At 40.4% G+C, this 27,402-nt stretch overlaps 2 protein-coding genes across 11 annotated transcripts in view; one reads left to right on the top strand and one right to left on the bottom strand.

The window, feature by feature from the left end:
• The window catches only part of PPP1R13B (protein phosphatase 1 regulatory subunit 13B), a 68,680-nt gene extending 58,899 nt beyond the window's left edge, over positions 1-9,781 (top strand). For all 6 annotated transcript variants that reach the window (XM_080394848.1, XM_080394850.1, XM_080394849.1 and 3 more), the window contains 8 exons: positions 579-748; positions 1,604-2,105; positions 2,660-3,426; positions 5,004-5,141; positions 5,223-5,356; positions 6,057-6,223; positions 7,155-7,354; positions 8,242-9,781. In XM_080394848.1, the coding sequence (XP_080250974.1) occupies positions 579-748; positions 1,604-2,105; positions 2,660-3,426; positions 5,004-5,141; positions 5,223-5,356; positions 6,057-6,223; positions 7,155-7,354; positions 8,242-8,283 (2,120 nt within the window). In that variant the 3' untranslated portion in view covers positions 8,284-9,781. The remainder of the gene's footprint in view (positions 1-578; positions 749-1,603; positions 2,106-2,659; positions 3,427-5,003; positions 5,142-5,222; positions 5,357-6,056; positions 6,224-7,154; positions 7,355-8,241) is intronic.
• ZFYVE21 (zinc finger FYVE-type containing 21) lies at positions 9,435-27,166 on the bottom strand. Of its 5 annotated transcripts, XM_080394873.1 has the most exons (8): positions 26,448-27,100; positions 20,326-20,376; positions 17,515-17,683; positions 15,706-15,781; positions 14,917-15,008; positions 14,016-14,069; positions 12,368-12,510; positions 9,435-11,011 (listed from the first exon to the last, which is right to left on the bottom strand). In XM_080394873.1, the coding sequence occupies exons 1-8, from the start codon at positions 26,577-26,579 to the stop codon at positions 10,976-10,978; spliced, it is 753 nt and encodes a 250-aa protein (XP_080250999.1). In that variant the 5' UTR covers positions 26,580-27,100; the 3' UTR covers positions 9,435-10,975. The 5 variants fall into 5 exon arrangements, 4 of the variants coding, with proteins under 4 accessions (XP_080250999.1, XP_080251000.1, XP_080251001.1 ...); XM_080394874.1 differs by lacking the exon at positions 14,016-14,069 and having other exon boundaries at positions 26,448-26,765; XR_013929366.1 differs by lacking the exon at positions 9,435-11,011 and having other exon boundaries at positions 12,464-12,510; positions 14,016-14,366.
• Between the last annotated feature and the right edge of the window lie 236 nt (positions 27,167-27,402).

The following is a 27,402-nucleotide window of genomic DNA, read 5'->3' as shown; positions in this document are numbered from 1 at the left end:
CAGCTGACTTTATAAAATTCTTTAAAAGTAAATCTCTGGGGCTATTCTTATCAGGTGAGTATGTTGAAGGAAAACAAAAGGTAAGTTAACTTCCATTTCCAGCAAAGGAATTTATGCTTTTGTTCCACCCCATTGTTGAATGGAGTTTTTTACATCCTGTTATGAGTGAATGAATCTAGTAACCATAGTTTAAATATGGAGTAAGTCCACTCAGAGCTTACGTAGCTTTAACATGTAGTGTCTCTGGATAGTATCAAATATGTTGGTGAAGTGTTTCTGTAAGGATTTTTGTTCTGAATTTGTTTGCTGTCAAATAGCAGAATATGCAATGCTCAAACCAAAATTTCAACCATATCTTTTTTTCTATAGAAATTTTCAATAGAATTTGAATGTCAAAGGGTAATGAGAAGTGATTGGGCAATCAGTATCAGTTTCTGAATCAAACATTAATAGTGACTTATCTCATTTCTGCAATCAAATTAATCCTGTTGTAATCCAAGCTATTGTGTTTCACATTTTGCTTATTTACAGTGGTGGTGTGGATTATCTTAAATAGAGTATTTTTGTCTGTTTTCAAGCTAATGATGGCAACTGGCCAATACTTAAACAGAGCTCAACGCCTGTGGTCAAACCCCCTCAGATCTCCAACACAGACTGGAAAGAATCAAGCATGGATACTGCTTTAAAACAAGGAACTATATCCAGCCAGCCTTTGCCAACTTCAGTATTAGGAAGTACTGATAAGCTGGTGGGTTTCATCTGTGATATATTTATAGATCTGTTTTGCTGACATGAACTTTTGGCTTCCATACCTGAACTCACTTCAGTTGCATACAGAACTAGTTTCCCTGCTGCTGCTGACTTAAATAGTCACAAAGAAAATTACCTTTGTATTCCTTCTATTCCTTTCTGTTCTTACACATGACAGTATTTATTTTTTCCAACTTCAGTAGTTTGTATTCCTTTCTGTTCTTCTACATACCTGGTCCCCCCTTTTCTCTCCCTTTGCTTCTCCTAATCATCTCCCCCACCTTTCTGTTTTTCTAATTCAAATCTTTGTTAGTCTTTTTTCTTGGTGTAATTATGATTTTTTTCAATGCAGTCTTCTTTTTTTTGTCTCACAAAAGAAGTCATTAAATCCATCCTTGAGTGAGTCCACTGGTGGTGGTTTTTTGCAGTGTTGTTCTAGTACTTTATGAATTCTTTAAGACTCTGATCTTTAAAGAATAAGGACGTCGTCTTTAAATAGTTTTGGTAAAGTGCTACCACACTGTATATTATCAAATACATTATCAACTAGATACTGAGACCCAGAACCTAGAACAGGTTATTCAGGCTTTGAAAGTATGCAGGTGGTTTTGGATTCATAGAAATGTATTACAGCTGAGGATGCCTTTAAACAGCAGCCTCTGCGTGATGTACAGTGAGGTCTTGTGATAAATTCAGGTAGAATCTTACCTAGTGATTAAAGAACACAAATTGTTATATTTACTGCTTTGCTGTCACACGACATTATTAGTATGTTTTGTTGACTGAGGAATATTCTCGCTCACAAATACTTTATTTAATTAAACGGTATATACTAATTACTGTTCTTACATAGGGTCTTGACCTGGGGAAGGTGCCACCGACAGTTCCTGGCGTAAGCAAGCAGTTGCCTCAAAACTATGGGACCTATCCAAGTCCAGTTCCCTTAGGAACAGGTTCTACAAATTCTCTAGAAAGAAGGAAGGATGGCAGCCTGCCCAGACCTGGCACTAGTATAACAAATCGGCAAAGACCTGTTCCGCTTCCGCCACCAAGCAATGCACATCAGCCCAGCTCTTCACAGCAGATTCAACAGAGAATTTCTGTACCTCCCAGCCCTACGTATCAACCTTCCGGTCCCCCCTTGTTTCCAGGAGGAGATGGCAGGCCAGAACTCCCTTTAACTGTGGCAATCAGACCTTTTCTAGCTGATAAAGGATCAAGACCTCAGTCTCCTCGAAAAGGGCCACAGACAGTGAACTCCAGTTCCATCTACTCAATGTATCTCCAGCAAGCAACACCACCAAAGAATTATCAACAAGCTGTATACAATACTTTAAACAAGTCAGTAAAAGCAGGTAGAATATTTTTTATTTTTTTTTGCTTTGAAGTAGACTGTTGAGATCTACTTACTGGGCTTAGTTTACTTTCCATATTAGTTTGAAAAACTTGTCTAAATCTGTGAGACAAGGAAAGGTATTTTTATGTGCACAGTGTGGCAGAAAAATGATCCCATGTATTTTGGGGGTGATAAGTATACACTCAGCTAACTTTTCTTTAGAACAGGATGCAGTTAGAACAATATAGTCTGGTTACTCTACTAATACTTTCATAAACAAGTTGAAAAAACAGTGTCTAGAGAGGAGAGTTCTTCTTCTTTTACTGTTTCCTCAGGAAAGAGGAAAAACATTCCAGGTGTTACTTGTAGCTTGTAATGGTAAGAAGCAACACCATCACCAACAGGTGAGTATTTATTTCTGTCTTGACAGGCTCTGATACAATTAATTTGATGTTTTTTCTTTCTGCATTAGTGTCAAACAAGTAGCAACAGAGACATGCAATTTATTTGCAAATATTTTATTACTTAATTTGAGAACAGTTCTTCACTGTTTTCTCTCTTTCTTTTCTTCAGTTTACGGAAAACCTGTATTACAATCTGGTTCAACTTCTCCCTCACCCTTGCCATTCCTTCATGGTTCTTTGCCTGCGCAGACTTCCTCACAGCCACAGTCACAGCCTCAGACTGAGGTATCTGAAAAAGATCAAGAGCTGGAAAATGCTCCGCCATCCAGTGAAAACAGCAATGTGGAAAACATTCCTCGTCCTCTCAGTCCTACTAAGCTTACACCTATTGTGCACTCACCCCTACGCTATCAAAGCGATGCTGACCTTGAAGCTCTAAGAAGAAAACTGGCCAATGCCCCTAGGCCATTAAAGAAGCGTAGTTCTATCACTGAACCAGAAGGCCCAAGTGGACCAAATATACAAAAATTGTTGTATCAGCGCTTTAATACTCTGGCTGGAGGAATAGAAAGTGCTCCTTTTTATCAGCCAAGCAATCCACAGGACTTCATAGGCATCTTAGCTGATGTTGATAATGGTAACACTAGTACCAATGGCAATATTGAAGAACCGATTTCCATACAGCCTACAGTTCCTCTCCCTGATGAGCCACCCCCTTCGTCAGATGCCAATGATAATGAATTACCTTCCCCTGCTACCGAGGAACTGATAAGCACTGAAACCACAAATCAAACCTCTGAGACAACTGAAGATAACAACAATAATCCTGCTATAGTTCCTTCTACTGAAGAGTCATCCAGTCCCACACCCGAGGTCAGTTCACCAGTAGAAGATGAAGCTCCTTTGCCACCTGCTGTTCCTCCTCCACTTCCTCCAGTAAGTAACAAAGCAAAAAGACAGTTTTTTGAACTATAGAATTAGCTGTGTGTTTAAGTGTAACTGGAAGATGGTAGGATGCTACGCAGTATGTTTGCACTTCACGTTTCGTATTAAAAGAAAAGAAAACCAGGGGAGCTCCAAGGAGTATTCTGGTGGATTAGTTATACTACTGTAGCTGTTTAATAATAAAGCTGTTAATGGAGGTAACAGATGATTGTGTGTGTACTTTAGGTTGTAGAACTTTTTTAGGGATATACTCTTGTAGAACTAATTCTGGAATCTGAGATTCCATTAAAAATACTCATTTCCCTGGGCCTACAAAACAATTTGTTTGCAACTAAGGGTAAGCTGTATCAGTGGGAAGCTTTTTAATTTGCAGGCAAGCCAAAATAACTGTTCTGGGAGAAGTGTGCTCCTTTTCCCCTCTCAGCAGAGTTGTGAGACCATGGCCAACACTAACAGCAACACAGCTGACTTGTTTTAGCAGAAATGTTTTTTCTAATGGGCTTGTCACATAATTTGAATCGCTTTCAAAGGCCCTCCTCCAGCTGCACCAAAATCTTTTAAATACTTGTCATTACCAAAATCTACAGCATATGGAGAATTGGAAATAGGGAGAAAACTGAATTTTATTTGTAGTTGTTGATGTATGACGCACTTTAACATTAGTTTCAAAGAACATCTCCACTTTCTGGTTCATCTGGGGAACTTGCATTCCTCTGACAATTGGACTGCAGTGTGCACAGAGCCCTGAATGCATTTTCCATGAGCACAAGCGGGCCAGGATACTTCTGGGAGAATGGAACATGCTGGCAACAGATACTATTCGTACTGTGAGAGGCTTATTTTCCAAACTGAAATAGCCACACTAAATAGGAGCATGAATGAAAATGGATCTTATACAGTGTTAGACACTAAAAGCATTCCATAAAAGCTGTAGTTAATAATGTTTTTTTTCTGGAAGGTGGCAAGAACGCATGTGAATGATTCAAAATATTCTCAAAGCACGTTTCAGTGTTTCAGATCTTGAGAATGCTTCCTCCGATAACACCAACTAGAACGTCATGTAAAACAGCTTCATGTTCTGTACTTCTCTTTCCCACAGCAAAACTCTTTGTCGGTACTGACCTACAGCAGGTACTTTTGCTATTTCAAGGCAAAGATTACTCCGAGTAGAGAATGATACTCGGGCTTAGTTGTGTCATGCTTTCTAGTCTAAGTAAAAGTTTTGACAGTGTCTGAGACAATCCACCAGAAACACATTCAGCTTGTATTAGATACAATTAAGATAGTGGTGCTCAAAAATCATTGACTTAAGTACTTCATTTCTTGTACTCGCTACTGTTAATTAGAAGCTTCTAAATTATATTGGTGTGTTTTTTCATTTTTTGACTGGATAAGACGTAGTGAGATATTGAGCCTTTTATTTAGAGACTTTGACAGAAATGTTTGCATAGTTAGCTAATTACCATTCAAGAAAGATGGGATTCTTCATCGAGTTAAAAAGTAACTGAATCAGTATGTACTACTTACGGGAGCTGAAATGATGCCTTCCAACCTTCATCTCTACTCAGACAAAACGTACCAACTTGAAGAAACCTAACTCTGAAAGAACAGGCCACGGTTTGAGAGTGAAGTTCAATCCGTTAGCCCTCCTCCTAGATGCTTCTTTGGAGGGAGAATTTGATCTTGTACAACGAATCATATATGAGGTGAGATTCTAGACAATGGCAACCTCTTTAGATATTTAGAAGAAGAAAAAAAATTGCTGAACTATTTTACGTTTTCAATAGGTTGATGATCCCAGTAAACCAAATGATGAAGGAATTACACCTTTGCATAACGCAGTGTGTGCCGGTCATCACCACATTGTGAAGTTCCTGCTTGATTTTGGTGTAAATGTAAATGCAGCAGATAGTGACGGGTGGTAAGTGTCAAGATTTTTAACTTGGCATCTGGGAGAAATGCCATTTTGATGCACACTCAAGATTTAGTCGAGACCTGTTTTGGGAACCATTTCCTTCCCTTTTACACCTAGGAAGTGAGCACATTCTGATCTGTGTTCAACTCCTGTGCAAGCACACTTAAATCATAAAGTACATTACTTTTTGGTTTTCCTTAGGGGTATAGTTGCCTTTCTTGCTCAGATGCTGAAATAATTAAACTGTAAATAAAACATGACAAAAGTTAATTTGGTTAAGTTTCACCTTCATATTACTCGCCACAGATTTTGGTGTCCTTGAAGAATCTAGCCTTACAGGTAGGTGTAGCACTTTAGAGGTGTTTGGAGGGGATGTGAAGCCTTGCTGTGCTGATCTGTTTCACTCACCTTTGTTCTGCCTTTCAAATTTTCTCATATTGGAAAATACCTTTTTATACCCAGCAGCTTTCTAAGCTATGAAAACAGACATTTTTGCTAACATCTGTTTTATAATGTGCAGCTGTACTTGGAGTCAGGTAAATCCTGGAGTGCGCTCCAGTTGCTTAGCAGGTTTTGAACAATGCATACATAGGCTATAATCATAAAGAACAATTTTCTTTAAAACTGACAGGCTAAATTCTATTGCAAAAGCTAGGATTCATGGAAGTTGGTTTTTTTTCATGTATACACTTTTGCTTTATTTCAGGACACCCTTGCATTGTGCTGCTTCTTGCAATAGTGTTCATCTCTGTAAACTACTGGTTGAATCTGGGGCAGCTATTTTCGCTTCAACTATAAGTGATATAGAAACTGCTGCAGACAAGTGTGAAGAGATGGAAGAAGGCTATATTCAGTGTTCCCAGTTCTTGTATGGTAAGCTGTGATACTACTTCAGAAACTTTTAGCTGCTTTTTTTTTTTTTCCTCTCTCTGATATGCATGAAACATCTGCCTAGGCCTCAGATTTGACAATACTGCCCATCAACCACCTGTTCTTTCAAAATAGTAAAAGCAGAGTAGTCTTTTCATTATTGCATTGCTCATAGCCCTTCTGTTCTTAGAAGGACCCTGCGAAGTAACTCAAATGTTAGATTTCTAAAGTTTAATTTGGCTTAATTTCAAGGAAATGCTTCCATGGGGAGGTTTTGACAGCAACAGTGAGTCGTCAAGTTATCTTGACAGAGATATTCCCAACTTCCAGGTGCACAAATTTCTAGATCACATGAATACATACATATACTTTATGAATAATTAATGAAGGGATGTATTTGGAGAGAGAGAGAGAGTGTGTGTATATATAAATAAAATGTGTATTTTGCAAGAAAAGTACCTGGATGTAACAGACAAGTTTTTAATTTCCATCAGAAGCTCTAAGTTTCATTAAGGCTCTATACACTTGACATTGCTGGTTTTCAAAAGCTTCCAAGTGCTACTGTGTGAGGCAGCCCTGTGAGAAACATACATCAGTTACAGAAAGCTGCTTTGCTCAAACATTTGTAAAACTACTTTTATTCTTATTTGAATGTAAGATTGTAAAGTTTCTATTGTGTATATAATAAGAGGAAAATGTTATGCTCTAAATTGGTTTAAAACATTCTGTAAAATTTGGTTTTATCACAGTTAAACTTCTGTATTATATAATACAGAATAATAAAGTATTTCGTCATGAAAGTGCAGAATATCGTTCATGAAACTTTTATAAATAACAGACTAATATTTGAGCCACAGTGTCCATACTAAAAAAACTCGGGGAGAAACCCAAGGTATTTTACTGTCTAGTGCGTTCTCCAATCTGTTGTTAACAGGAGTGCAGGAGAAGTTGGGAGTGATGAATAAAGGAGTGGTGTACGCTCTGTGGGATTATGAAGCCCAGAATAATGATGAGTTGTCATTTCACGAGGGTGATGCCATTACTATTCTAAGACGTAAGGACGACAATGAAACAGAGTGGTGGTGGGCCCGCCTCAATGACAAAGAAGGCTATGTGCCTAAAAACCTTCTTGGGGTAAGTTCTTTTTATTTTTTACTTCCTCCTGAAGCAGGAACGCCAGATGGATCTTTGGTCAGAATCCCTCTGTGTATGAAGTGGCACAAAGCAGATTATCTTTATTCTTTCTGGCCTCTGTGTCATTACAAACAAAAAGGAGAGGCTATGTTTAGGAGATTAGTGCTGTTTTTCATTTGGCAAGTTAATACATTTAATGTAGTTTATGCTTTAATCTTTAACGAGCCTTTTTTTTCCCCCCTTGGCTAAAATATAGGGCCCCTATGTAAAGTGCAGTGGCTTTATTTAGGCAGCTTGAAGCTTTGGCCCAGGAAGTTTTGTAGGAAGGGTTTTAATACCTGGCACGAGCTAAGCAACATATAGATATGTAGAAATTTAGAACTTTCAGGAAGGAGTCTTGAAGATGACAACTGTAGGCAAGTTGTTTATGCTGCTGTCAGTCAAATGGAACACTGCTACCATGGGAGACGGGGAACATAAGGCTACTAAGTAGAGAGATACAGGGGACAAAACACGTAAGGAAACCGTACAGAGCAGGAAGGAAGCCCTCTGGGGCTCAACAGGGAATTCTTGTACTTACGTCAAAGCGTCCGTCCTTTGGTCTTGTCTGGGATCTTGGAGCTAAATGAATGAAGTCGCCCTCACAGCAGCAATTTTGCTGCTGCTGCCAGGAGTAAGTCAGCCCTTGGCATCCTGCTGTTTCTGTGTAATTTTTCAGAGGTTACCTAAGAACATGCTGTAGCTTACCAAAACCTCCTCCCCCCACCCCCCAAACACTTCATCTCCCAGTTCTTGTTAGCAAGTACCCCTTGGTTATAACTGAACTGATTTATATTTAACTTGGTATCAAGCACGCAAAGCCTAATACTTTTATTCTGTTTTTACAGTTATATCCACGAATAAAACCTAGACAGCGAACCCTTGCTTGAAATCAGTTGTACAACAGTGCAATACCGTGCTGGTAACTGGAAACTTAAAACATACACTGGAGCCATCATTTTTGATCATTTCACACAGAGAAATAAAACTATGACATTTAGTTTTAATGGTGCTTTCTCTTGTTAAATGGACAGCATCCACGATTTTCAAGATCTGCAGTTTGTAAATGAGGATCGTTTTTATGTGACCCACCACTGATGAGGACAGTGATACCTCCACTACCTACAGTGTTGCGCCAACTATCATCTAAAGCAGTGTTTTAAGTTAAAGTTCCATGGTAGGAGCTTTCTTGTGTTAAATGTTCAGAGGTGTCATTTGCGGAGTGCAGATACGCTGTCCAGTTTGCTCCAACCCCACAGTAACTGTCCCATGTCAGGACTTTGGACATTTTGTTCGATACCAGTGAATGTTGAGTTCTTATTACTGATCAACTTTTTGGGTTCTAGGACACAAGATCTTCACCTATTACATGTGTAACTTAAGTAGTCACCAAAGCTTGATGAAGGCTAGGATTTTAAGTGTTAACATGCTCTACACTTCAATCCTGGTCTAGACAACCCTGACAAAAGCTTTTACATAGTCTGGCATCTAGTATTTGCATTTAGAATCAAGCTAGAGAACTAACAAAGTAACAGTATTTGTACACATCTCAAAATCCCTACACAGTATTTCACTTGGTGTTTTCTTTTCTGATTATTCAGCCTACAGCACCAGTGTTACCTCTGCCAATGTAAAGGATCCCCTACTAACCACCCGAGCTTGTCCGTCCTGGACACAACAGTTAGTACCGAACTTGCAGCAGCTTAAGGGATTTGTATGTCTGCATGGATGAAAGTGCAATAGTTGAAAAGGGTAAGAGTTCGGGTAAGGGTTATACTGTGTCATTTGAAGTCTGCCTGAGTCAGTCTAGAAGAAAATATGAAGGATGGGATAGAAGTAGAAAGAGGGTAGTGTAGATGCTAAGTCAAGGAGAAGAAAGAAACAAAGTTTAGAGAAGGATTTAAGAAAGGCAATAGCTTCTTGAGGACAGTTTCTGTGGTTCTTGGCAGCCTAAATCTGTTGCCAAGGCAAGTTATGCAATAACCTATTCCACTACGTTGTAGTTTCACGCAACAAAAAAAAAAAAGGCAAAAAAAAAAAAGGCACTTCACTGGAATTTTAATTGTACATGATTTTATATACCAAAAGTATATTTTGAATTTCCCATTATAAGTTTTAGCCATATTTCTTGTAATTTTCTCCCATTTAACAGTATGCAATTTGATTAATTCTTCATGTACAAGTTCTGTGTATAATTTATATATCCATTTCTGCAGTGCTGTAACTTGCTTTTACCACAGGTTAGCATTAACTGTATATATTGTGGTGAAAAGTGAAAGGGTATTATTGTTGAAGAATTTGCTACATGAATGTGATGATTTCAAGAGCCTATGATACACTAATTCAGAGAACATGTAAATGTGCACAATAAAGTACTGCTAAGGCATGGCTGCATTCTCCAGTATTTTTATACAGGGAGCAAGGATAGACAGGCCTTTGGTCACAGCCGACACAAAAAGGTTAGTTCTAGCTTGCGGTGTTCTATCTGCTAACTCATGCTTCCTCATGGCTTTACCAGCTGCACAAAAAATGACTTGCCCAGCAGCTTTGGAACCTCCTCACACTAGTTCTCCAGTATTCCAGCTGTGCCAAATTAATGCTTGTCTAGAACAGCCTTCAAGGGTCCTTTAGACACAAGCTGTGTTCACGTACGCAATTTTTACCAGGGTAGGATGACTGAGGGCAGAACCTGGCACAGCACATGTAGCCAAGGATTCATCCCAATAGCTGAACCAATTAGCAGCACTCCAAACTAAAAGCAGGGTGCTGTTTATAACAAGTCAGAAGTTTCAGAGTAGAGACCATGGTACCTGTCGTTAAAGAAGCTATATATTATAAAATTAATTATCACCTTTTTTTAAATAAGTGAATTAATTTATTCATATTTGTACATTAAATTGTATACAATTTCAGATAGCATTACAGTTAGATTAACAAAAGCTAGTTACCAAAAGAAAATACAAAACTGAGAATTATTCTGGAGGTTTACTTATTACAGAAATTAAGTTCCAAGGTCATGTTCATGTAAGTCCATTTGGTGGTATTTGGTGAAATACTTAGATATTTAAAATGAAATGCTTAAAAAAAACAAACAAACCCCGAGTGAGTTCTATAAAATCATATCTAAGGCAGATTTTATTGTACATTTGATTTTAAACATTTGGATAGAGGGAAAAACCTGAGATCTATACCCAAAAGCTATTCTCTGCAGAAGAGACATACACATTTGTTTGCTACAGAAAGCAAACAGTATATATAAGTGTTACTATAAAAGTTGTGCTGTACATTAGCTGTAGTGCAGGTCACTTACGTATTAAGTGCCAATAAAGGCTTAACAAAATATACAGAGTCTTAAAAGGTGAGGCTGTTTAAAGCATTAATTGTATACATATTGCACACTATAGTGAATACTTATGGTTCAAAAAAATTTCTCGCGTTTTCCAATTCTTACATCATGAACCACACTGGACTGGGAAAGGGTCAAGAACAGCAAGTGTTACCAGCTGTCCAATTAGCAAAAAGTGAGAGGGCAGGTCCGTGGAGGCTGGTGTCTTCCTTCAAGCGGCCACCAGTTCGCTGCCCTTACTGGTCCCGGGACTCATAAAGAAGTTTTGTTGCCTGACATGAAGGCAAAAGGTCACTGTGTTAACTGAAGTTTCACTTGAAGCCCCCTCATCTCCTTCCTACCCCTCCAAAAACTTCCTTTCAACCCAAGGCTTTAAATTCTTCTTCTACTTTCCTTAGTCTAAGGCCTTTAACACCAATGCGATAGGCACTAGAGTAAACTTTCAAGACTATTCAGGGTTACTTAAGCGCAGAATCTAGGTCACTGAAGATTTTAGACCAACTTAATTTGTTTCTTCTTGGTCAGAAATGAAGAGACTAGTAATAGTATTTCAGAGGTCTTGGTAATCTCTCTAAACATAGGCAGTAAACAATGTTATTCTGGTCTATATTCCCCGTACCCCTTCTGCCTCTTCCCTGCACAGTTCTGGCGAGGTGTTCATGTGCCTCAAACAACAGTTTTGACCTGCCCCCTGCCATGGGAAGAGATGTGCGTTCTCTAGCTGCAAGTCCTTTTACGTACTGTTAGCTAGGCCCTCTGGAAGTCTCACAGCACTGATTGTTACTCAAAACCAAGCTTAACTCCTGTGAAGAGTTTAAAGGAGACAAATCAGTGTGGGAAGGGTGTTCAGTTTATCCATAAAATACCAGTTCTCGCTGCATCTGCAGGAGTTGCATCACTTGTGAAAGGTGAATTAAAACAGGTATTAAGGAAGTGCTACACTGCACTCGCGTGGCAATGCAAAGTTCTCTGCTCAACGCAGAGTTCAATATGAGGGTTGGGGGTGGCTGGGGAACCTAACAACAGGGATAAAGAAGCAAACAGCCACGCACCTGCATTTGCAGACAGCTTATAAATTACAGTTTGGATTATCAATTGGTCAAATGAACAAAGTTCCAGAACTAGGGGTGCGTTTGGTTTTTCCTTCCCGTAACTGTCAGTTTCATTAGCCACAGAGAGCCTAGCAACAAAAGGTGGAACAGTCTTCCACAGGGTCCTGCCCCCATTTTCGAAAATCAACTTCTTTGAACCTTCATGAAGTAGCAAAAACAATTAGCTGAGTTTAGGTTCAGAAGAGTATTTCATAATGCACATTCTTCAGTGAGTAACAAAAACCTAAGGAACTTGAAAGTCTTAATTCCTACTTCTTTTCACCTAATGACATACATAAGATGTTAGGAAACCGTTTGTAGTGCCCATTTTTGTCAGGTACCTGAGCATAAAGCTAAAGTCATGTTTGTAACAACGATCCATAGCTTCTGTTTTCTTAGTGACAAGGCCCTAAAGTCCTTAAATAAAAAATAATGGTAAAAAAGACTCCTAAGGCTGCAGACTCTCTTCAGTGCTACTGAGCACCCCCACATGAAGATTTTCTTCAGCCTTCTCTGAGCTTTCCCTCCTTTGCTTACCTTATGCATAGCTGCCAGCCAGCTTGCTGACAGCTTCTTGTTACAGCTGAAGTCTTCACTGGCTGTAAATTTCATCTGTGTTACCTCCTCTGATCCTGGTACCTTATACTGCAGAATCATACCTATGGCACGAGTATTACCTCCTGAAAAAAGAAGTAAAGTCTTGAACAGCAACAGGTTTTACCAACCCAGTAACACAACTTCTTCTTAGCTAACAGGCACGTTTGAAGAAAACTAGCTTATCACTTAATTCAAAGCACTACTAACTGCCAGTGCACTACCAACTGCCACATCAGAGGAGGTGGTGACTGCAGGAGCTTGTGCCAGGCAACAGAACGTGCAGACTCAATGTTGTGTAATTCTCTCTGGCAATGGCCGAGGCAGCACTTGTGTAAGCCGTCAGGTAAAGCTGCTAGCTACCCACACTAAGAATATCCTCACGTTTTACTGTTACCACATCTTCTCTGGAGTAGACACCATAGTTTCATACTGTAGCCTGCAGTTTGTAAACTGATTTACTAGTGTCCAGTTAGACTGATACCAAAGAGGGACCCCTGCTTGGTGAGAAGCCTGGCATAGCAGTCAAAAGTCCCTTCAAACCTGACAAGAGTTGGGAGAGATGCTTACGCAAGACTAGAAAACAACTGGCAACATCATTTACTTCCTGAAGGAAATCCGCTACGAAAGTCATTGCTCTGACAACAGTGTGATAGCAAGATGTTTGTATCTTAATCTCTATGCAGCTATCTCTAAGCAAAAATACAGATGTGAAACAAAAGCTTTGTTTAAAATACTATATCTGATTGGCATTATTTCCTGGAGTAGTAAAGCACAAACTAAGCCCCAGGAACAGCACCACAATATACAGAAGGATGCTTTTTGTGGAGTTCTTTTTAAAAATGTCTGCACAAGAGGGCTCCTGGAGGCCACAACTGTAATAGCCAAGAAACCAAACAAAGACAATCTCAATCTAAGCAACCTGATCAAAAGCTGGCAGGCAGTGTCTGCACAAGTCACTGTGTGCCCCCCATTCTAGGATAAACTGAAATGCAACTTCATCACTCCCACTTCTGCATCTACCTGGTCAGAATAACAGATTAAGGCACTACTTAGATCAGTGGAAATCAAGCACCAGAATTAACCAGTTTGCCCAAGTCTGGCATTCCAGGACATTACCGAGTTGGGCAGTAACCTTACGTAACAAGAGGTCTTACTTCTTTTAAAGATGTGGAAAAGCAAGACGTTAATTAACAGTTCATTTATTCAGTGCAAAGCCTTACTGGACAGTACACAAAAAGTACATTGTTCATTTCTGGCATATACCTCTGCTGAAGTAGGTGATGTGTAATACTGTGCACCACCAAAGATACTATTTCTCATCTTCCCTTCTCTCTTCTAGCACAGATAATAATAGCACACTTGGTCTAAAGAAGGCCTTGAGTGTTTTAGTTCTCTGAAAAGTTACACAACATTCATTCCCAGTTTATTAAACAGACAGGAAGGAACAGATACATGTCAGATTTGAACATAACTTATCTTTAAGTTGAACAGCTACAGATCAAGCGAAAAACCAGCACCACAAAGAAAGATGGGAGGGGGGTCATGACAGCATGCTTAGGTGAGTCATGCTCAAAGGTACCGGTGATACCTTCAGTAATATGCTGGCTCTCCAGAAGGCTGGTGTAAGTGTGAATATCTTTTTCTACCATCAGGTAGGCAGGCAGGCAGGCAAAAAGACAAAGCAGTCAGAAGAGTAGTGAACAAGGAATTATAGGAGCATTAAGTAACTCAGCAACATGTCTGGTTGATTTGAATACCAAGATAAGTGTGTTAAAGTTAACATGCTGTACTGACTGAATATTGCACAGATAGGCTGTCCAATTAGAAAAATCCAGCAGTGGCAGAGGTGTTGCTAAAGAACAATTATTAAAATTCCTGACCTTGTTTGCTCTCATTTCAGTGAAATCATATTCAAGTTCATCCTGAAATACTCTAAAATCTGATAAGAGATGAGGCAGTAAGTAGCTGCCCTCTGATTCAGATGTTACCAGTTTCATTTGGCCACCCCTTCATGTTGAATGAAGTTATGAAAACATAGTTTAATTACTTCCCCCCACACACACAGTTTCTCTCTCTCTCTCTCTCCTCACAACTGTACCCATAGAAGAGAAATCCCCGCTGGATTCTGAGATGGAAGCTACAAAAGACTTAACAGTTCCCTCCTACGAGCTTTTGAATCAATAGGGGTTTATATTTAGCCAAGAGAAAGGCCCAAAACAGATGATGATCACCTTTACTCAGGTTTGTCAAGAAGCTCTCCCATAGTATAGCTGGAAGGCAATTTCTCAATTTTTAGGTTTTCCCAAAAATCCCAGCAGCCACATGGACAGGCTTTCACACACTGCGCTCTATTCTGAAAGCAGCTGTAACTAACATAGTTACACCTAAGTTACCAATAACCTAGAAATGCACTCTCTAGCTTAAACAATAATTACAACTTCACGTAATTTTTTCCTTAACAGTTAATTTGTACTCAATGAAAATATTACCTCCAGGAGTGAATCCCTCTGTAAGTATCTGAACAGTTGAAATCTGTATAATTTCAATTTCATAGTGGCTGTCTCCATCCAAAACCAGATACCTACGTAACAAAAGAAAACCTTTTTTAAAAAAGCATAATTTCCCCTACAATATCAAGTCCAAATCAAAGGAGAAAGATAATCTCTCAGTGACTAGCTATTTTTGTGTTCTTTGGGGTGGACAGGGAGAAAAATCAAGCAAGAAAAATTACTTTTCATTGAAGTTCTTCACTTAAAGGAAAAAAAAACCCAACAAACCACAAAACCTATAGTTCAGTTTGCCAGAAGACCCTTTCAAAATTTTAAAAGCATTCTACCAAAGTTGTAGCAGAAAAAGAACACAGAATCTAAAGTTTTCTAGCCAACCAAATTATAGGGATGATCAAAGCAATGCTTTGGGATGCAACGATAAACAATGTAGTGCAGTGTTAGAATCACTCTGAAACCAGCTTTTATCAGGGGCTACAGATTTTTCCCTGCCCCCACTTCTGTGACCCCCTGTTAGCTGGCAAACACCACTGTACTCCAGTGGCACTGAGAGGCATTATCAGCGAGTGGAGCTCCATCATTCCAAGGCATTCTGATCCACACTGCTAGTAAATTCAAACCAACTTACTCCAATAAAGTTGTATCTATACTCTCTCTGATATCCTCACAGCCTGTTGTTGTTACATTTTGTTCAGGTTATAAGATAATAACGTAGCTGTAAGTGCAACAATAATGTAGTTTAAAAGTGTAATTTCTATCAATCTTTCTCACCTCTGATTGTTGGAAAGTCGACAAACCATGAGCTCAGATTTATCTGACGTTCCCAGAGTTACAAAGAATGTAGCACCTGGAAAGAAATGTTTTAGTATTCTAATGCTGGTTTGGAAGGAAGATTCAAGTATCAAAAAGAATAATTAATTTTTAATTACTGCACCTAATACACTGAATTGGGTAAACAGACCAATTGAAATGTTAAACTGATTAACATCAGCAGAACACTGAAGTATAAAAAGCTGATCTTTAATTATCATGTTTTGACTCACAGGACCTTTCATAATTGCTCTGTAATTTCTCCCACATGTAGTGGAAATACAGATGATATCCAAGATGAATCTTTTAAAAATGAGAACAGATTTGGAAATGGCAAGAATTAAAGACCCCACCTTGTCACCATAATACAAACTATTGGTTTGGTATTAAAAAAAATAATCTAACAGCAGGATGGGACCTTCAGCTCTACACTTAATAAATAGTAAAGACAACCTCTCTTTCACCATTGAAGGCTAGCTAAGTCTTACTTTGAGGTCAATAAACCTCAGCCTTCACGTTACGTTTCCTCCTGCTCAAAACAGCTTCTTTGACATCGGAAAAGTCATCTTGGCTACACTGGTGAAGTGATGCATAACTTAAAATAAAACAGACTACACGCCTAACCACTTTATTTCCTCCATGCCTTATGCTCCCTGTATTACCTAATCCCAATACTGCTGGTCTGGGAGATGAAAAACACCCCAACATACAGCCCTGCCAAATGGCCTGCAGTCCATCTCCATAACGTGAACCATGCAGCCTCAATGGGCTTCACCTCGCTGTATTTCAGCTATTTCACACAGTCTCACTGACCCCTCATCATGGACCCCAGGCTGCTGCTGAAGCAAGACAGAGAGACAACAGCAGCAAAACGGCAAAGGACATCACAACCACCACCTCTCTCAGACCACTGGCTCTACAGTAAGTCAGGCACAACTTCAGACTTTCATTGCCTAACACAAATGCAAGCAGGACAAGGTTTAAAACAGGTCTTGAGGTTAAAATGCATTATTCAAACACTCACCTACACCCTCATCTGCAAAGCAGAATTAAGAATCATTGTGTGTTACAGGGATGAACATACTCCTTCCTGAACACAGAATCTCCCTAGGAACGAACATTCGTGCTAATCAGACATGTGGCTTAGCTTACCGATCATACACCCTGGCATCGGGCTGAGAGACTATCCACAGGCACTGAACAATCACAGAACGTTTAAAAACTGAAGACTCAGCTTTCTTAATGTAACTGGAACATGAATTACTGTATCACATGTAGTTTTAATACTATACAAAATGGACTACTCAGGATGATTTGCCATCAACCATAGCTGTAAGCCATGGACAAGATCAAAGCTCACAAATTAAGCTTGAAACAAGCACTGTATCTTGTTTAAAAAGTATTAAAATATTCTCTGTTGTCAAGTATTTTTCATCCTTATTTAATGTAACAGGATATGACTAAAAGATGCATTTTAAGAAAAATGTCAACTGCACACACATCTGTTCTCAGAGGCATTAAAAATTCCTGTCTTTTTAATTAAATCACTCTTTGTAAACATTGACTAAAAAGTGTAAACTTCTCTCTAAGTCAATTACACAGAATTATTAACTGACAAACAAGCATAACAACAAAACAGTCTTTAAAGGACGCAAAAATGCAGCTTGTTTGACAAGAGGCGTTACTCTTACTGTTTATCAGATTTGTTTAACACAATTTTAATAAATACAGATGAGATCAAAACAGCATATATATGCGTTCAGTCCTTACCATTCATGAGTACTTTAAGCTGTTTGTCATAGAACTCTGTTTCTTTCTGAGAGATGAGGGCACATTCAGCACACTGGCGCACAGGGTCCACAAAGCACATGCGAGGCAGAGGCACTTTTTTACTGCAGCACTTGTCACAGAAACATTTTCCACATCTTCGACAGTGATGCTAAGCATGAAAGAATATTGTTGGAAGAAGGGTTCACCGGAGTCAAGAAGACGCTCAATATGAGTTATGCATCTTGCTCAACTTTATTAGTTTCTAACACTACTTATATAGAACCGATAACATGCATATTCATAAAGCAGAAATACAATTGGTTAGTGGTCTCTAAACGCGCGTGGTTCTCACACCCCTAATTATCATGACTAAAATAAGCATTCTATCCATGTAGCTAATTGTGTTGCTGTGCTTCAGCCTTGTAGTTTGTTACTCCCTACTTTCCCATACCGCTCCCTATCTTTCTTGGCCCTGCACCTGCTTTCCCAGCAGCTGTATCTTGCTACAGCCACAGCCTGTTGGCACAACAGAGTATTTTATTTATTTACAAAGGAAACTATTAGGGAATAATTTGAGAAAGTTACTACATTAAATACACTCATCCCCCAAGAAACAGAACAGTTTCTCAGATGTGAAACATGCAAGTTGAGGGATAGGTAAGGGAAATGTAACTGCTAGGGTGGTAGAAAGAAATCTCTGATGACTGAATACAAAGGACTGAATATAGTATGAACAGCAGCACTATAAGCCTGTTGGCACTCTGTAAACATGCTTCCAAAGCAGACCAGACAAGACACTGAAAGGGCTTCTCCAGCGTACAGTAAATCCTTCGCCTTACTGTCAATAAATACACAAGAGAAGAGTGGTTTCTAGGTCCCTTCCCAGTTGCAAGCAAAAGCATTAGGGAACTTCAACTGCAGATCCTATGCTTCTCCTTTAAAACTTACTCTCAAGATTTTCCCATGGAAAAAAGATAAAAGTCTTCATACTTAAAACCTAAAGCTATTCCTCCATCAGAAATACGAGGTGGAACAGTACAAATCCAATGAAGCTGCAAAACCAGAACTAGTACTGCACTGTGTTTCTCAGCTACTAAATCTGCAACCAGTGACTTGTGCTCCACATCACTGTTGGGGTGTGACAGTCCCAGCAGGTCTTCCTGATGCAAGTTCTCATGTGAGAACCAGTATTCCCAGGCAAGCAGGAACTCATTTGTGGCTCAAAGCAAGTTTGAACAGTTTGATACGAGGAACTGATACACTGCAGTTTTGGTCAGTTTTAGGCTTTCCTTCCAAACATTAGGCAAAATTCTCTGGAGTACCTGTTTGCCAGGGCTACCTGCATTTACTTCCCAAAGCTAACACAAGTAAAACGCAGCAGCCTAATGAATTAGTACTTCTCAACCCGAACACTCCAACCAAACACTATGCTCGTAACTCATCCAGCTAAAAGGTAAAACAGGAACTAGGAGAAAGTGCACTCCCATGATTGAGGGGAAGTGGAGAGGCAGGTGCTGATCTCTTCTCCCTGGGATCCAGTGATGGGACATGTAGGAACAGTTCAAAGCTGTGCCAGGGGAGGTTCAGACTGGACATCAGGAAGCATTTCTTTATCGAGAGGGTGGTCAGACACTGGAACAGGCTCCCTAGAGAGGTGGTCGATGCCCCAAGCCTGTCAGTGTTTAAGAGGCATTTGGACAACGCCATTAACAACATGCTTTAACTTAGTCAGCCCTGCACTGGTCAGGCAGTTGGACTGAAATAGTTGTTGTAGGTCCCTTCCAACTGAAATGGTCTAGTCTAGTCTATTACTAGGATTACTAACTGACATCCTAATGCTTTTCAGGCCTCCTGAAAACTTACACCTACCTGGTTAACATATTGGTATGTCTGGTTTACAATGTTTCCTTCCCTCTCCCTCCAAACAATAAATTAAAAAACATCAATTATGTCAGTACGCTCTAAGTCACACTTCCACAAGCATGTGCTGACAGTGTCAATGTAGTTATACAAAGGAATTATATTCCCTGCTAAAAATCATTGTTGGACTTTTTTATTTGGGAGGGTGATGGGGTGGGGAGCCAGGCTGCTTTCCTTCTCCATGCAGAAACCCCAATATCAGCAGAATGTCTTCTGATAGTAGTATTCCGCACACCAGCGTGCAGTCCACAGTGACCTGCTTACTCTTATGCAAGGAACATAACTTAACTCTAATGTTAGTGTTTTCTCTTCATACAGTGAGCCTAATTATGGCTCACAGCAATCAAGACTGTTTACACTTTCTATTTTAATCAGGAATTCCCTTTTCCCAACCTGAGATAAATCTTGTTTTACTTTTAGAACAGAAGAATCTGAGTTTTGGTTATCTGCTTTTTAACAATACAGTTCCTAAGTGTAAGACTATAATTCATTACTCCTGAAAACATGTTTGCTTACATTTCCACAACTAATTTTATCTCCCAAAACAGAACGCAATTAGTTGATTTGGTTTCTGTGTCAGTACTGGTGTTAGCAGGCCACTTCCACATGAGCTGCTCTAACCCTTCCTTTGAATATAAATCCCGTGGGTACCCAGTAATTTGGAAGACCCTAATTGTGTAGTACACATTCAGCAACAAGAAGAATTTCAAAGCAGAATTAAAACAAAAAGGATGTGTACTCAGAAAAGGCAGAACAGAAAGAAAAACTACTTCCAAGTTACGTCTGATTTTGCATGCTATTCTACTGAAATCGTCTACATTTTACATCAAAGTAAGTCCATAATAGTATTTTGCAACAGTTAATGCTTTACACTTCACTGTTTTCTCTTACCTTTCTAGTTATGAAGTCAAACTTTGCATCACACTGCATACATCTTGGGCACTAGAAAACAGTACAAATTAAGATTAACCTACAAGATTTCTAAACTTTTAAACCTATTACCACATACAAGGACTGAGCTTTATATTATGCCCTAAAAAGAAACCCCTCCAACAAATTTCCATCCTTCATCTTTTCACTATGGATGGCTTTCATTTCATATTGCTGTAGCAAAATAACATCATCCCCATTTCTAAGACTGAAAATGCTGCCAAACCCATTTGCCCTAAGGAATACTGCATCTTGCCAGCAGTCAAAACCACGTTTCAGAAGTATTATGCTTAATTATGTTTGGCTATCCAGACAGTCATATATTCCAGAGTCGACTGATTTGTGTAAGTTGTCATCCTCACTGCATTATACTGTGATGCTCTGTTGACTCTCTAAAACATTGTTTATATTTTAATGCTCTCAATAGTTACACATTTCTGAAAAATGCTAGGAGATACTTGGTTTTCTTCCAAGCCACTAAGAATTTTTATTCCAGCTACAAATGTCACTTCCTGAAATATCTCTTTCCTAAAAGAAGCATACACCCACACTCCTCCCAAAAGAAAAGCCAGAAAAAAAATTGAAGACTTTTTTTTCCTCTCACAACTAAGTAGAGTTTAGGGGGTGACAGTTTTAATTTTCTAAACTACCAGAAGTGATTAGTGATTGTTATACAAGTAAAGTTTTCTGTATCGAAAGTCACCTACCAAAAGGCTGATACTCTGCCATTAGATCACTGGATTTTCACGAAGATTTTACGTATTTTTTTCTACCATACCAAAACCCACTCTCCAAGGCTTATAATACAAATATCGCTAGATTTATTTGCAAATATTAATGCAAAATTAGGCTGACATCTGAATCAGGAGAACATGGTTAGATCCTGTAGTAAGTTTTATAACTCTAGAAACCAAAACTCCTCAAACCAAACTATCTCAGACTACAGCAAAATGTCATCTCAAAAACATGCTGTAAGCTGAGCAGGTGCTATTTGCTAAGCATACATTAATCACCATTTGCCTTTAATTAATGTATTTCAATACTTAATCCTTTATCTTCTATAAATTCCTTCAGGTTACAACAGCTTTTGTTGTCCATTTCAGGGACTTTTGCTTCAGCAGATACACAATCACTGAGACAAGCTCAGTAACTATAGCCAAGAAAAATGTTACAGCAGCTAAATTAAAAATTCCCAAGAAACTTCTCACATTCTTTTTAAGTAGAAGTTTGTTGATAATTCGCAATAGTTTATATGAAGTGTTCTATGTCTAAACAGAAGTTTAACACATTAGAGCGTAACTGCAGTCACCGTAATGGAACATAAATACTACTTGCTGTATTTGTTACAGTAGGCTATCTGTTTCTAAATGCCACACAAAAGAGAACCAGAAATGTTCCTGTATTGTTTCAAATACTGTACTGAATTAAGGCAGCCAACCACCTCTTTTCACAATAGCTGCAGAAAAGCTTATTCTGACATTCACTGATGAATAACCTTCAGCATAAAGCAACTTCAGCATACCCCAGGCTTCAGCTCTGAAACAAGTAATACTCTACTGCTAATACCACATTTTACTCTATGTTGATCTTGATTTGGTGTTTTAAATTTTGACATGTGTAGCTTAAGAGCTTCTCTGGGAGCTGAACCTGGCAAGAATTCTGGTACATTTTGAAATTTACCAGAAGTCTAACTCATTTTCTTAATGACAACATATTGTTTGGGGTGTTTTTTGGTCAAAAATTAGAAAGTGCAAGCCACAAAGTAGGGGGGAAAAAACACTTTTCTAAATACTATCCTAAATAGATTTCATATACAATGTTATGTTAAACGTACAAGTTGCTTTTCAGGAAGGAACAAAGTTATCCATCCTCTTACTTAACACAAACTCTACAGAAAAGCATTTCTGAATTCCAGACCTATCATGATAGTACTGCCTGATATATAGAACAGTCATAAATAAACCACAAGTCAAATGACATTTGGTAGCAGGCATCACAGAACGGGATTCTCCTACAAAAATATTCCAACACAAGTAGGCTCGATACACTGTTCCTTCAAGGCACTTTGCTTTAAGTAAACAGAACCAAGTGAATCCATTTGTATAATAGCAACTTCTACTTTGCCTGGGAAGAGATCTCTATCAAGGAACACCTTGAAAGGTAAATTCTTCCTATTCATCCATATGCTGACATAATTAGAGAGTACATGAGTATTGAATTAAGCTTTATTGCTTGAAGGGTTTTTTTATCACATTTACAGAGGAGGAAGCATGATGTTTGAGTTATTTCCAGGTCTTCAAGATACAGGCTTTTTAAAACTAGTGCAAATTAAATTTTTTGTCAAGTAGAAACAAAAAAATATGAAGTAAGAAATAAAAATGCATGTCACCAGTATATTCATGTCACATACAATCAATATAAAACTAATACTGGTATCAGATTACTTCATACAGCAAGAGGAAAATGGAAGAACATCCAACAGCTGCTGGATCCTGGTATTAATTTAAAAATACTGAGAGCTAGTTTATTACAAATACAGTAGAACTTCTCATAGATTTGCTGAAGTGTGATAACAGATTTGCATAATACTTTGGATTCAGCCAGAGGTGAGAATACTGTAGATGCACAGGAAGCTATAGTTACGCTTCATATGCTTTATTTGCATATACAATAACAAAGAGATTCAGAAAGTCACACAAGATAACACCGGGCTGAGCTCCTAACAGAGTGAACTTCTGCAAATGCAAAAGTTCACAAGCCATCAAATGACACCTTGCAACACACCTGACCAAAAAACCAGCTGATGCCAGAGTGGAAAATGATACAACGCAAACATGTGGCAGATCTGGCTTACAATGCTTTCTGGTATTACAGCTGTACAGGGCCAAATCATTGCCTGAGCTATACAAGTTTGCAGCAGTCCAAGCACAGCTGTCACACGGCTAGTGCCAACTCCAAGCATCTGAACCAACCGAGGACCCAGCCATGCAAAGCCCAGCTCCCTCCTGCAGTGATTGAGGCGCTCTAGGGAATCAATTTCACCACATCTGTAAGCTCCCCTCACACATCCCAGCTCCGAGGCACATAGTGTTCCTCAGCCACAAAGATCTGGTACACAGCTGGATGTCACAAGGTTTGGCCACCTCTGCATTCAAACACACAAATTTTGCTCAATTTCTAGTCCAAGATTTCCTTAATAAGAACATGATCAGTTGAGCCCTGCTGGCGATTAACAAAGAAATTCCAGGTTAGACAAGGCACATGCAGTGACAAGCATTTTAAGCTATGTTTCAAGTTCAATGATATTCAGCATGAATTTTCTTAATACTATCCACCTTGACACATTATTAGAAGACTACCAAAAAGAAAGTTTTCTGTAGTTCTGCTTCAGCCTTTCACTTCAAACTCTTCAAAGTAACTGGTATTTTAAAACTGTATAATCTTGTGACATAAAATTTAAGAATTGCAATATATTTCAGTGTTATGTAAGTTTTGCAAAACTACTAACTGCCATAATTTTTAGGTGCCTTTACTTTTTTAAAATAAGCCAGTAGCCTCTTCCTGCATAAGAAAAATAAAGCTACTGAAGTTGTGTTACTGGGTGCACAGCAGAAGCCAGTGTATTTGAAAAGACAGATCAACATTTGCTAATACCACTCTCTTGTCTTGGATAAAGAACACTTTTTTTTTTTATTACATCTGACAAGGTAACAAGAGCAAGTGTTCTTGCTGAATTAACTAATTGGATAACATTTTCTTTAAATTCTGTTTTATTAATAAAAACATGTTTTTTATAAGCTTTCCGGTATATCATGTACCTGCTTTATTTAAGGAAAAAGTCTGTAACAAATTTGGTAATCATTAACCAAAGGGATGTCAGAACTTCAATACACTTTAAGAAATCTAGTAAAACAACTTTCTACAAAATAACAATAATGCAAGATTAAGAATATGCATTAACAAATACACTTAAAACATTTGCCTATAATACACTTCCCCTCAATAGCAAATATCAGAGACTGATGCAAAGGCAACATTCAGTCACAAACCAACACTATCAGCCTACGGACCAACAGGCTACAGGGGAAAAGTTGAATTTTAAGGAACATGAATACTTCCAGTACAACTGCAACATAAAATTCAAACTAACCATACACATCAGATGGATGTATCTAAAATATACAGATTTAATTCTAAAATCTATCTAACTAGTTTAAATAAATCCTACCGCAATCCTCAAACAGCCTTTAGTTGAATTAAGATGGTACTATCTATTAGAGTACTCATATATATATATATGAGTTCAAGTACCTTGGAGGTTTTTTTTTTTTAAATGAGAGTAGCCTGCTATAATCAATGACTACTGAAATATAAAATACATTTCAGAAGGTCAGGGAGAAAACTAATTTCAATTTAACCGTTACACAAATCATATCCACTGATGGTGATGAGGATGTCAGGAATCGGGTTCCCAGGTGGCCTAAGTGAGTGCACACAGGGCACACCAAGTTATCTATGCAGCAAAAGCAGACTCCACGCAACGCAAAGGGAAACCGCTTGCACAATAACTGCTGAGGCTTTGCCACAAGCTCACTGATAAATGCACACTCCGTCTGCAACACACCCAGTACACCACACCACTATGGCGCCAGCTGGGTGGCAACCCAGAGAGCTGAGCACCCAGACCTTCAAATGACACTCAGCCGTGGTCAGTGAAAATTCTGTCTTACCTACAGCCCTTGTAAGACCGATAACTAGTTTCTACAGATAACAAGGAGAATTATTGATTTTTTTATTGACTAAGTATGGAAGAGAATAAATTGAGAAAACTCCCACAACATGTTTTAGCAGACCCCTTGTTTAAAATACGTTGGAAAAGTTAGTTTTCAAAAAACGGTGGTTATTTTGGACAAAACCAACATCACAGACCTTATGACAGTAAAAGTCTGAGCTGCAGAAGCTGTGCTGGCAGAGAATCTCCAGAATTACTACTCTTACACAGAGCTCTTTGCCTCAAGAGATACAAGGTAGGGACAAAATTTTCTTCCTCATTCCTCACCAAGGAGGACATAGTGTTCCCATACAAAACAGACCAACCACGTCAGTATGTGGCAAAGAACAGCTCTGTTTACAGACTCCCTGCTTAAATTCATATTGGCTCATCTAAAATAAATCTTAATTCCAGCCACATTTAAAGACACTGGCATGCATCCACACCACAGAACGCTGGCAATAAGTAAACAAACAACTGATTGTTAAGTTATTTTAGCATCTAGCTGTAGGGAGAGGTAACAAATAATGCACGTTACATTAAATTTAATATAATGATCACGTAGGTTATTTGAAAAGAATGTAAAAGCAAAGCTGACTGAAGCAGTTTAAGTTATTCAATACTTGTTTGACACTATGAACATTTAAATCGGGAGCCAGAAGAGCTGTTCTAACTTAGCCTTAGTGCCTTAATACTTTGTGGGTTTTTGTTTTTTTTTAAATCAACACGGTCTTCAGAATTACCTTTATAAGCATTTAAAGAGGCTGCTTCCCTAAACATTAATGCTGTTACCTCGTTAAGTTCTTCACTAACGTTTGTGACTGGGCCGCCCACCCCTGAGGAACGAGCGGCAGCCCCCTCCCTCCTGTGCGTTAACCCAGGGGAACAAAATCCCGGGGTTGGGAAATCAACAACCGCACCCGGGTGGGGCTGGCGAGGGGAGGCGAGCCCAGCCCGCCTGGCACTCGCCCCTCAGCAGCCGGGCGACCCCCGCGGGCCAGCGCGCACCCCCGGGGCCGGCAACCTCCCCCCCGCCGCCCCGGAGCCAGGAAACCCACTCCCCGGCGCTCCGACCAGCGCCGTGCCGCGGCAGGCAGCGACGGCAGCGGGGGGGAAGGAGGCGCCGGGAACCGCGGCGGCGCAGGGAAGGGGAAGCAGCGCGACCTCGACCCGCGGTTCCCGCCCGGGCGTTCCGCCGCGGCTGCCCGCGGGCATTGGCCCCTGAGGCGGCGCGAGCGGGCGCTGTCCTCGCGCAGGGAGACCCCCCGCCCCGCCTGGGAAGGGAAGAGCGGCAGCGCCCGCCCGCCGATACCTCCTTGTCAGGCACCCAGGGCGGCTCGTCCAGGCCGAAGGGGCTGCGGGCAGAGCGGTGCTCGGGCACCATGCGCAGCCCGCTGGGCGAGCGCACCAGCTTCTTGGCGTCGCGGGCCTCGCAGCCCGACATCTTCCCCCCTCAAACTCCGCCACCGCTACTCTCCCCCTCGGGAGTGGCACTGCCACCACCCAATGGCCGCCCAGGCCCTTCGCAACGGGCACGGCGCAAGGCCAATGCAAAGCGGCGAGCCGCTCGGCCCCGCCCACATACTCCAGACGCCCAATAGAACACTGGCTCCAGACTTCTCAGCCAATCCTGTACCGCGTGGGCTTTCAGGCCGGTATATCATTCCCTCCCCACCCCTTTGGCCGCTCGAGGCGCATGCGCATTGGGAATTGCCTGCCCCGCAACCCGGAAACGAAGGGAGCGCGAGCCTCACCCCCGCTTTCCGCGTTCGGGGAAGCGCGATAGCCAATTAGCGAGCAGGGCCGCCCGCTGGCGGGCTCCGCCGGCCGCGGCCTTGAGGAGCGGTTCGGTGGTGGCTCCGCCATTGGTAGTGGGCAGCGCCCGCCCCAAGGTCCTCGCGTCACCGCTGGCAGTAGCGAACGCTCCTCTCCGCCGCCGCTCCCCGTCCAGCCCCGCGGAAGAGCCCATACCAGAGCGCAGAGCGTCCCGCTCGCTCGTTGAGCAGCGCCCTGCCATTGGTTGTCCTGCTGCGGAGATCGCTTTGAGGAATTTTGATTGGCCTGTGGCCGGTGACGTCGCAGGCAGGTTGTTCGCCGATTGGCTACGGCCTTTGGCGGGGGACTCGTAGCGAGGGCGAGGGCAATGTTGCGGCCCTGTCTGTGGGTGCTCTGAGGCGAGGTCCTGCCGGCCGCGGCCAAGGCCCCCGCGGGGGCGCCGGCAGTGCTGGGGCCGCTCCCGGCAGTGCTGGGGGACTGCTAGGCAGCGG

The sequence above is a fragment of the Falco punctatus genome (genome assembly GCF_963210335.1).
Source record: "Falco punctatus genome assembly, chromosome: 7".
NCBI classification, from domain to species: domain Eukaryota; kingdom Metazoa; phylum Chordata; class Aves; order Falconiformes; family Falconidae; genus Falco; species Falco punctatus.
This window is presented reverse-complemented; position numbering and strand designations above follow the sequence as displayed.